This window comes from Mirounga leonina, unplaced genomic scaffold (assembly GCF_011800145.1).
Source record: "Mirounga leonina isolate KUSES-001 unplaced genomic scaffold, KU_Mleo_1.0 Mir_418, whole genome shotgun sequence".
NCBI classification, from domain to species: domain Eukaryota; kingdom Metazoa; phylum Chordata; class Mammalia; order Carnivora; family Phocidae; genus Mirounga; species Mirounga leonina.
Genome location: NW_023270739.1, coordinates 7,320,650 through 7,331,048, shown reverse-complemented (window position 1 = coordinate 7,331,048; position 10,399 = coordinate 7,320,650). Strand labels below are relative to the sequence as shown.

General features: G+C 55.8%; 1 protein-coding gene across 1 annotated transcript; it reads left to right on the top strand.

The window, feature by feature from the left end:
• The first annotated feature begins 1,713 nt into the window (after window positions 1-1,713).
• On the top strand, window positions 1,714-8,178 carry PDXP (pyridoxal phosphatase). Its single transcript, XM_034987553.1, has 2 exons — window positions 1,714-2,308; window positions 6,757-8,178. Exons 1-2 carry the CDS (start codon window positions 1,735-1,737, stop codon window positions 7,071-7,073), a joined length of 891 nt encoding a protein of 296 aa, XP_034843444.1. The 5' UTR covers window positions 1,714-1,734; the 3' UTR covers window positions 7,074-8,178.
• The last annotated feature ends 2,221 nt before the right edge of the window (window positions 8,179-10,399 follow it).

Genomic DNA, 10,399 nt, shown 5'->3' with positions numbered 1-10,399 from the left:
GAGGCGTGGACATGGAATCAGGACCCGGCTCTCGCTGATTCCAGAGCCTGGGCCTGTCCCTCACAGCCTGAGCAACTCACTTCTTAGTGCTCCAGTTTCCTTCATCGGGGAAACGGTACAGCCATCTCCACTCCAGAAGTGTTCTGAGGATTACATGAGACATTCCTGTAAAGACCAAAGCACCACCCTTGTACACAGAGGCGCCCTCTAAGAGTTGGCCGCTGTGGATGTCAGCTCCCCCAACTCCTGGTGTTCTCGGAGTAGGCAGGAAAGGCTACTCAAGTTGCAGGGCTGGATCCGTCGGCAAACCCCAGTGGCTGGTCTGTGCTGGACCCTGGGCCAGGCCCCCAGCTCAGCCCTACACTCAAGGAGCTCCTGGGAACAGACAGGCAGGAGAGCTGACAATGAGAATCAAGTGTAATGGCACTGGGAACCCATGTCAAGCCAGTTAGGGGCTGACAAGCTAACCCAGACTGTGTGTGGAGGGCACAGGAAGGCTTCGTGGAAGAGGTGATTCAAAGAGGCTTTTAGGAGTTGACGAGGTGAAAAAGTCAGGGAAGAAGGAAGAACATTCCAAGTTAATGAGACTACCTGAGACAGGAGCAAAAGGCCAGAGCATTGGGGAACAGGAATTATTTGAGCCTCAGAGAGGGGGGACAGAGTAGGGTGGCTTTCCCCAGGTCTTCGGAGCTCTGGTTGCTCCTGGAGGTCAGGTCTTCAGCGCCTTCTCAGAAGTTGGCTGACGACTTGGAATTGTGACACATGTCTCCCCAGGTGGGGACCGAGGCAGCCAAGTCACCCCAATCGCTGCCCTGGGCAACTGGCTACTGCTCTGGCTCCTTCAGTCCCCAGGGGGCTTAGTGACTGGCTGCCTCTAGCAGCTTGGCCACCCAGTGCCTCTCCACCCTGGCCTTGGGTACTTAAAAACAAAAACCGAAAATATCTCGGCCCCAGCCAAAACAATTAAATCAGAATCTCTGGGGTGCAGCCACGCTTTGGTATTTTTAAAAAGCGTTTGTCAAAGTCATCGAGCCGTACATTTAAGATCTGCTCATCTTACTTGTATGTAAATTAAATCTCAAAATATAAGTTCCCCAGGGGACTCTACCAGCCAGCGTGGAGAACGACTGGTCTGGGCCAGGGACCCCCGCGCTCGAGAAGACAGTATGTGCCTCTCTCCCATCATCATACTGGCACGCTTCTCGGGACTTTGCTCAGTACTGGAGCGTCCAGGGTTCAGAGGGCAATGAGATTTGACCCAAAGGCAACATCTCCCTTAGCATCTGATTTCCTCCTAGCAACCAGCTCTCCTAAGCTTCCGATTGGCTGGGGAACGCAAGGGAGGCTAATCGCCCCAGATTTTCTATTCGTAACTCTTCATTGGCCAAGAAGAACGTCAGTCCATCCTTTAATTGGCTAGTCGGGGTTGAAACTCGGCGGCGACTGGCCTAGCAGAGCTAGTGGGCGGGGCGAAGGCTAGGTCTTCATTGGTCTCCCCTCAGCGGCGGCCGAGATTTACCCTTTTCTCCCCGCTCCGTTAGGCAGAGGCCTCGCTCCTCTCCTCTCTTCTTGCCCCCATTGGCCCGCGGACCAGGCCGTGGCCCCGCCCCGTGGCCCTTCCGGCGCGCCGATTGGTCGCTGCGGGGAACGGGGCGGGCTGAGGGCAAGCGCGCCGTGCACGCAGAGGGAGAGCGGCGCGGCGCGGCGCGGGGGTGCGGGGGGCCAGCCGGCTGCATGGCGCGCTGCGAGCGGCTGCGCGGCGCGGCCCTGCGCGACGTGCTGGGCCGGACGCAGGGCATCCTGTTCGACTGCGACGGGGTGCTGTGGAACGGCGAGCGCGCCGTGCCGGGCGCCCCTGAGCTGTTGGAGCGGCTGGCGCGGGCCGGCAAGGCGGCGCTGTTCGTGAGCAACAACAGCCGGCGCGCGCGGCCCGAGCTGGCTCTCCGCTTCGCGCGCCTCGGCTTCGGGGGGCTGCGCGCCGAGCAGGTCTTCAGCTCCGCGCTGTGCGCCGCGCGCTTGCTACGCCAGCGCCTGTCGGGGCCGCCGGGCGCGCCGGGCGCCGTGTTCGTGCTGGGCGGCGAGGGGCTCCGCGCCGAGCTGCGCGCCGCGGGGCTGCGCCTGGCGGGGGACCCCGGCGAGGACCCGGGCGCGGCCCCGCGCGTGCGCGCCGTGCTCGTGGGCTACGACGAGCACTTCTCCTTCGCCAAGCTGAGCGAGGCGTGCGCGCACCTGCGCGACCCCGACTGCCTCCTCGTGGCCACCGACCGCGACCCGTGGCACCCGCTCAGCGATGGCAGCCGGACCCCCGGTGAGCGCGGGGCTGGCGGGGAAACTGAGGTGGGGTGGCGACCTGCGCTGTCCCCTCCACGCCTAGGGGAGAGGGGCGAAGAAGGGGTGTCTCCAGGTGACAGGTGGGGCCCCGGAGAGATGCGAGGGCGGTTCCCACCCTGCAAGAGCCCAGGCGAGCTTTGTCATGGCCACGTCTGGTAATTCTTGAAACTGCCACCACTTGAGGGGCAGTAGTAGGGCCCCCCTTTAACAGATGAGAAAACAGAGGCCCGTTGTGGTTCAGGGGGTTGCAGGCGGACTCCCAGCCCCGGCCTTCCTGAACCCGCCTCAGCGGCCCCTGTCATTTTGTCCCACTCTCCAATCAGGGGTTGAGGTCGGAGGGTTGGAAACAGCCTGGAAGGATTGTGCCCCCTGTAGAGCTGTTGGAACACCATTGGCAGCTGGCGATTGGAGGCGGGTGTGTGAGGAGCATAGGAGGTGGATGGAGTTTGACCTGAGTTCCAGTTCCAGCTCCAGGGCTCAGTAATCTGAAGTTACATAACCTCGGAGCATCGCTATCCTGGGTGTAAAATGGGAAGGCTCACCATGCCATTTCCTCCCAGGGGAGAGTGATCAGAGTGACTGCCGGGCACATAGTAGGTGTGGGTTGTGTCCAGAGCCCTCTTATGTTATTACACAGCTTTATGAAGTACCTTGCTGTTTGTTCTTACTTAGTTTCTAAATTACTCTGGAGATATCCCATTTCTCAGTTAAAGAAACTGAGGCTGAGAGAGGGGAATTGAGCTGCCCAAGAGCAGGAGGACCTGAACTTGGCCCCCTTGTGGCCACCCCAACCCCCACCCCACCCCCATCCAAGGCACCCTTTACTGCTGTCATCTGGGTATTCGGGCCTTCAGAGGAGGGAGGAGCAGGTGGAGGCTCCTACATCTTGGAGGGTTTGAGTTAGTCAAGAGCAGATGGTAGCGGAAGCTAACTGCCAGTGCTAAGTGTGTGTGGACAAGTCAGTACCCCAGTCAGTAGCCTGAGGGTGGGGACAGATCTCCTTCAGTCCCTCCTTGCTGGCCACTGATTTATTTATTTATTTATTTTTAAGGATTTTATTTATTTATTTGACAGAGAGATAGAGAGCATAGATAGAGTGGCAGGCAGAGGGAGAGGGAGAAGCAGGCTCTCCGCTGAGCAGTGAGCCCGATGCGGGGCTCGATCCCAGGGCCCTGGGATCATGACCTGAGCTGAAGGCAGACGCTTAACGACTGAGCCACTCAGGCGCCCCTGGCCACTGATTTAGACTGTCATTGATACCAAATCCTGGGGGAGCGGGGCTGGTATTGACTGAGGAATAGACACAGTATTGTGATGGGGTGGCAGGAAGGGCGTAGAGCCAAGGGGATCTGGGAAGGCTTCCTGGAGGAGGCATCCTGCAGGACAGGGCAGTAGGGGATGAAACGTGGAGCAGGGCTTGGGCCATGACAGAACCGATTCCAGGCTGGGAATCTATAGTTCTAGGCTAGTTCTGACCTGGCTTTGTTGCAGACCTACTTGCTGCATGTTCCAGTTTCCCCAAAAATCCAAACTGAGGGCTCTGGTCAGGGCTTTCGGCTGCACCAGCTCCCGCCTGTCCTGGGCCATGCTATGAAAAGTGAGTTTCTCCCTGGAGGCTTCAAAGTTCAGGTTAAGGCTGTGGGTTAAGAGGCCCCCTAGGACTCAGGAAGGGTGGTGTGGAGGAGCTGGGGACAGGCCAGGCCCTGCCTATATGCCTCTGCCCCCACCTGGCTGTGTCGCAGGCCCTGTTGATCTTTCCCACGACCTAGAGGGGGAGGTAGAGGCTTAGCTACAACACGGCTGTCGTCTTGGTACACAACTGAATGGTGTGGCTTTGAAACAGTGGTATAAAAATATTAATAAAGGCCCCGATATGCATAAAATCTGAAAGAATGCAAGTCTCTCACCCCAATGCCTCCTTCCCCTGTGGGTCTCCTGAATTGTATGTTTACCTTCTTGCCACATGGCAGCCACTTGAACTGGCAAATAGAAGTGCCTGCTGTCTGAGGAATATGTCACCACCAAAACATGTGTCAGCCTTGGATTACAGGATGTTGGGTTTTTTTGTTTTTAAGATTTATTTTAGGGGCATCTGGGTGGCTCAGTCGTTAAGCGTCTGCCTTCGCCTCAGGTCATGATCCCAGGGTCCTGGGATCGAGCCCCGCATCGGGCTCCCTGCTCGGCCAGAAGCCTGCTTCTCCCTCTCCCACTCCCCCTGCTTGTGTTCCCTCTCTTGCTGTCTCTCTCTCTGTCAAATAAATAAATAAAATCTTTAGGAAAAAAAGAAATTTATTTTACAAAGAGGGAGAGCATAAGAGCAGGGAATGGTGCAGAGGCGGAGGGGCAGAAGGAGAGGGAAAAGGAGAGAATCCCAAGCAGACTCAGCTGAGCACCGAGCTGGACGTGGGGCTCCATCTCACAACCCTGAAACCATGACCTGAGCTGAAACCAAGAGTCGGACACTTAACTGAGCCAAGCAGGCGCCCCGGATTATAGGACGTTACATGAAGTGGCATAATAGTGGTCTGAAGACAGAGCTATGTTCCTCACGCCCCTGCTAGGATGCTCACGCCCCTAGGGTAGGGATTCGTGCTGCCTGCCCTGCTGTATGCCCAGTGCCTAGCAGAGTGCCTGGCGTGTAGTTGGGCCTCAGTAAATATTAGCTGAGTGCATATGGTGGGACATGGGGGGCGAAGGGTGATCAGCTCTGTCCTGGTGGGAGAGGAAGTTGCTGATGAGCTGAGACCATTCTGGAGGGGAGAAAAACACTTTGGGGTGACTCAGTTGAGCCCTTCCCATCCTGGAAGGAATTTTTAACCAACGGGGCAAATGGCTTTTCTTCCCTACCCAGTTATCAAGAAAACAAGCAAGCAAGCTCTAGGTCAGATGTCAGGAAGAACCTCGCAGCAGCGTTGCGTTGCTCTGCTCTGCTCTGGGTCAGCTCTGCCCTGATCCCGTGACCCTGGGGAAGTTCCTCCTCCTCGTCTGGGGGCTGGCCAGGCTGAGGACTCTTGCTATTTGTGCCCGTCTTCCGTTCTGTAGCTTTGATTTAATGACGGGGTTGGTGGGGGGGGGTTGATCTATACCATTTCCCAGTCTCTGTGGTGTAAATACTCCCACCATAGCAAGGTTCACGCTACCAACATCAAGTCACTGAATGTGGAGTTGGGAAGATTTGTTCACACTATTATATAGTATTTCCATCATTATAGATGTAAATAATCTCCAGAGCACAGATAATGGCAAAATAATCAGGAAGTAATGAACTTTGAGAATTTATTACCTTTGTTTTAAACATAATTAGACCGTAAGTTTATATAAGTTGACTTTTTCATAGTGGCTTTAACAAGGGGCTCACAAAATTCCTGAAAATGAAACATTCCGCACTCCCAAGCCAGTACCAGCTGGCCCAATGCACGACTGGGTCAGACCCACCTGACACATACCCTGTCTCTGCCATTATTAGGCTGTGCGACCCTGGATAAGTTACTTAATGGCACTGAGCGTCAGCTTTCTCATCTGTAAAATGGGCTTCCGTGAGCAGCCAGCACAGCCCTTGGCACTTTAGAATGTGCTTAGTAAATTGTGATCATCATCATCGTTTGTTCAGGGACATTAATGTGAAGGCCGAACTTTGGGGCACAAAGACGGGCCTGTGGGACGGACACAGTGGACTCATTGTGGGGGGGGGGGCCGGACGGTCCTGGGCTGAGAGTCAGGGCTTTCCTTTTCTAAACAGTCTTCCTATTGTTAAATACTTGGGTGCGTTCACAGTTTTGCTTATTATAGTCACTGCGGCCACGACATCTTTAGGCATGTAGCTTTTTTGTCTCCGGCTTGAATTCTCTCCCTGTGATCACTTTCCCGGCCGCCGAGGCTGACTGGGGCCGAGGCGCGAACATTTCTGTGCCCTGCCTCGTTCTAAGAGGGCTGTGCCCTTTCCTGCTGCCAGGAGCCCGCATTCTTGCAGCAGTAACCACAGCTTCTATCTGTTACCCAGGCACTTCTATCTGCTTTTCTGTTTCCCATGCGCTTGCCCCCGCAGTGCCCGCAGCACCTCTTTGAAGGTAGGCCTGACTTGGATCCCCCTGTTCCAAGGACTGACTGAGCCAGGCCCAGTTACACACAGTGTGGCTCATTCAGCCCCTACAGGGCCATATTAGAGATGGGGAAACTGAGGCACAGAGAGGGGAAATGGCCTGCCTAAGAAGGGTGGAGATGACAGAGTCTGAATGCAGGCCTCTGGTTTCAGGCTCTGTACCTGTAACCACTACAATAAGACTTGGAAGACTTTTGACTCACTTCAGTGCCTAATCTAACCCCCCCCCCCCCCATGCCAAGCTGCCTCCCTGGAAGCCCAGCGTCCGAGCCGGGATGCCTTCCCTGCTGCCACTCGGCACTGACCACGTCTCCATCTCCCTGCAGGCACCGGGAGCCTGGCTGCTGCCGTGGAGACAGCCTCTGGCCGCCAGGCCCTGGTGGTGGGCAAGCCCAGCCCTTACATGTTCGAGTGTATCACCGAGCACTTCAGCGTGGACCCCGCCCGCACGCTCATGGTGGGCGACCGCCTGGAGACCGACATCCTCTTCGGCCACCGCTGTGGCATGACCACCCTGCTCACGCTCACAGGCGTCTCCCGCCTGGAGGAGGCCCAGGCCTACCTGGCATCTGGCCAGCTCGACCTCGTGCCCCATTACTATGTGGAGAGCATCGCAGACTTGATGGAGGGGTTGGAGGACTGAGCCCATGTGACCGGCACTGCAGCCCCATCCCTACCCCACCCTGATCCCGTAGATGGAGGCAAGGGGCCAAGAGCTGCAGGCTCCTGGGCCCCATTTTCTGCAGCCTGGTGGGGTTGGGACCCAGGGAAGGCTTTAGGGCCCTCACATCCCCTCCCAGGGGTGGCTGGGCACTCTTTGCTGTTCCAGAAGCGGTCCCCCTTCCCCCACCAGTTCGCCCTGGCCTGACCCAGCCAGGTGGCCTTATTTCCTCCCCTGTGACCTTCCCTCTTTGAAATCTGGGCCTTGATGCCCACTGAAGATTTCCCCCAACCCTGAACACTTAATCCCCTAGCCCCTCCTGGGGCGGGGTGGGGGTGGGGGTTGCCTCTAGAGCTCTATCTGCCCCTGGAGCCCTGGCCCTGGGTTCCTGTTGACCAATCAGAGGCCTAGGTAACCACTAACCCTCCTGTGCCCTGAATGGACCAATCAGAAGGCTAAGCAAGAGTGACTCATTGATGGGTCTGTCCTGAGGGGTTTCATTGGGAACCTAAAGTGACAGTGACCCTTTGATCTTCTGAAGCCAGAGTGGACCAATCAGAAGTCTAAGTGGCAATGATCCTTTCATGTCCTTGGTCCTGAGGGAGACCAATCAGAACACGGAGTAATAATGACTCATTGGTCTCTTAGATCCTGAGGAGAACAATCCAGAAGTCAGAGACAGTGGCCCCTTGACCATCTGGATCTGACTGGACCAGCTTGGGGTCCAGATGTCTGTCAATAAGTAAGGGTTCAAGGGCTGAAGACACCCCTCCTCCACAAAGATAGTGATCCGGGGGGCCACGCAGTGGCTCTGGGGGCTTCTGTAGTGGAGCCCCCACCCTTCCCTGATGATGGTACCAGGCCAGCGTTGGTGGTGGCCACAGCTCCGGAGGGCGGGGCTTTCGTGTCCCTCCCTGTGCTGTCCGTGTTTGCTGTGCCACCTCTCCCCCACCATGCCCACCCCCAGCTATTTATTTATTTATTATCGTGTGCCAGTGACGGTGGGAGTGGGGGCTGGCCCTTCCCACCACTTCCACCTCTGTTGTAACCAGTCCTCCCGTACTTAATAAAGTGCGAGTGGAGTGTCTGTGTGGGCTCAAGTCTGTGTGGGCAGCGGGGCGGGAGGAGGACCCCCTGCCTGCGCCCAGTCTCCACAGAACTGGCCCGGTGCACTCTTCCCCTGCATGAAATGACCCACCTCAGGACCAGAGCATTTTCTGTGTGTGGAACTTACTACCTTAACCCGATGGCACATTGTGCCTCATGGGGGCTTTAAATACCAATTTGTGTCAGTCCTTCAGAAGACGGCGAGCTTGTAGTACTCGGCCCGTTTTACCACCTGGGGAATGAGGATCAGAAATGCAGCGTTAGGGGTCGCCTAGGTGGCTCAGTCGGTTAAGCTTTTGACTCTTGATCTCAGGGTCCTGAGTTCAAGTCCCACTACTTAAAAAAAGATGCTCCTGAAACGTGGGTCTAACTTACCAGTGGCACACATCTAGAAAGCGGGATCTCCTGAGGCCGGATTTGAACTTATGTTGGCTGATCCAGGAGGCTGCAGCCCCCACTCTGCCAAGACTGAAGGGGAAAGAGATCCCGGCTCTCCTGGAGCTCAGGTTGAGATGCTGTGGCCCCACCTCCCCCCTTCAGGCACCCCTCACCCCGGGTGCTGTGAGCTGGCTGAGGGCAGCCTCGTGGGGAGAGGCCCCGGCTGTTCCAGGCCTGACTGACAGGAGTTTGCACAAGGCCTTCCTGCTCAACCTCTTCCCTCAAGCGTGCAGTGAGAGGTGGGACTGCGAGGTCTGGGAGATGCTCTGCAGTGTGACTCTTCCTGCGAAGAGGGAGTGCGTGACAGAGCCTGGCTGCATCATAAAGTCCTCTTTTCACTCTTGGAGACTTCTGGCTCTGCCAGGAACTCCGCTCAGGCGGCTAAGGCTAAGGGAGTTCCCTGGCTGCCCCTGTGAGGTGGTCCAGCCCTCCCCAGGTGTATCTGTCTTAGCTGAGCTGCCTCAACCGACCCACATCCCAGGACTGACTCTCGTGGGCCCGGCTTATGTCACATGCCTATCTCAGAACCTGTGTCCAAGGGGATAGAGCAGAGCTCTTGGCCAGCCTGGGTCATGTGCCCCCCCGGAGGAGGTGAATGCCCGCCTCCCTGGCCCCACTCTGGTCCTAGCAGCCACCTTTCTTGTGGACAGAAACCTGATTTCCTTGAAGGAAGCACATGGTGGTCTGTGAATCAGAAGGGGGAGGCATCTCAGTCCTGGGGAGGGACTCTTGATTGGTTTAAAGCTTGAATCATGGTTATTTGATCCCTCCCCCCCCCATCCAGTGATTGATTTAACCATGGACTTGTGATACACTTCTGACTAAGACATGAGGGGAGGTCTGTTGGGAGATTCTGGAAATAGTTGCCTCACTTTTAAAGAAGGCCCTGGATGGAAGAGGGAAACACTCCTCTGGGCTTTGGGTGTGGAAGCTGTTGCAGCCATTCTGTGACCATGAGGCCAACCCAACATACTTCTCCCCTCATGACTCTGCTTCAGGTAGCAGAGCAGAAAGATGAGAAGAACTTTGGGGGCCGTTTCCCCAAACTTTTTAATTTTTTTAAAAGATTTTATTTTTAAGGAATCTCTACACCCAACATGGGGGTTCAAGCTCACAACCGCAAGGGCAAGAGTAGCATGCTCTACCAACTGAGCCAGCCAGCGCCCCTTCCCCAGAAAAGTTTAAATAAAATGGATAGAAGAAGTGCAAGAACGGCACAATAAACACCTATATGCCCTTCCCCTGGATTCCCAGGTAGTATTTCAGGAAGCTGATGCCACCAATCCACAAAATGAAACAACCCCTTCCCACTCTACTCCCTGGTTTCAATAGTTTCCTGGTTTTGCCGTCCCCCACATTGACTCCCCTCTTGGTGACCAGAGGCCTTAGAGGGAATTTCTATTGACTGCATAATTTTTTCCTATGGAGGTGGCTTTGAGGTCAGGGGCTGAAGCTCAGACTCATTGAAATCTGAGCTTGGTCGAGGAGCATCAGCGTCCCACCCAGCACTCTTGATTTCATTTTAGCTATTACAGATAACCATGACCAGGGGATGGTATACGTGGCTTTTTTTTTTTTTTTTTTTTGCTCTCATTTCCTTACGTGTCCAGTAATCCCAAGTCCCCAGGAGTCGGAGCCATCTCTAAATTCCATCGGTAACTTTTACCATTAGTAACTGAATACGGCACAGCTGCCCGTGGCTACGTGGCCACCCAGGAATCAAAGGTTCCTCTTCCCTGCCCTTCCTTTCTCTTCCCAAACCA

What these genes read in the sequence shown, in the direction of transcription:
- PDXP (XM_034987553.1), top strand. Translation starts at nt 1,735, where the DNA reads ATGGCGCGCTGCGAGCGGCTGCGCGGCGCGGCCCTGCGCGACGTGCTG. An exon ending in CGATGGCAGCCGGACCCCCG is followed by an intron (nt 2,309 to 6,756) that starts GTGAGCGCGGGG and finishes ATCTCCCTGCAG; the next exon opens with GCACCGGGAGCCTGGCTGCT.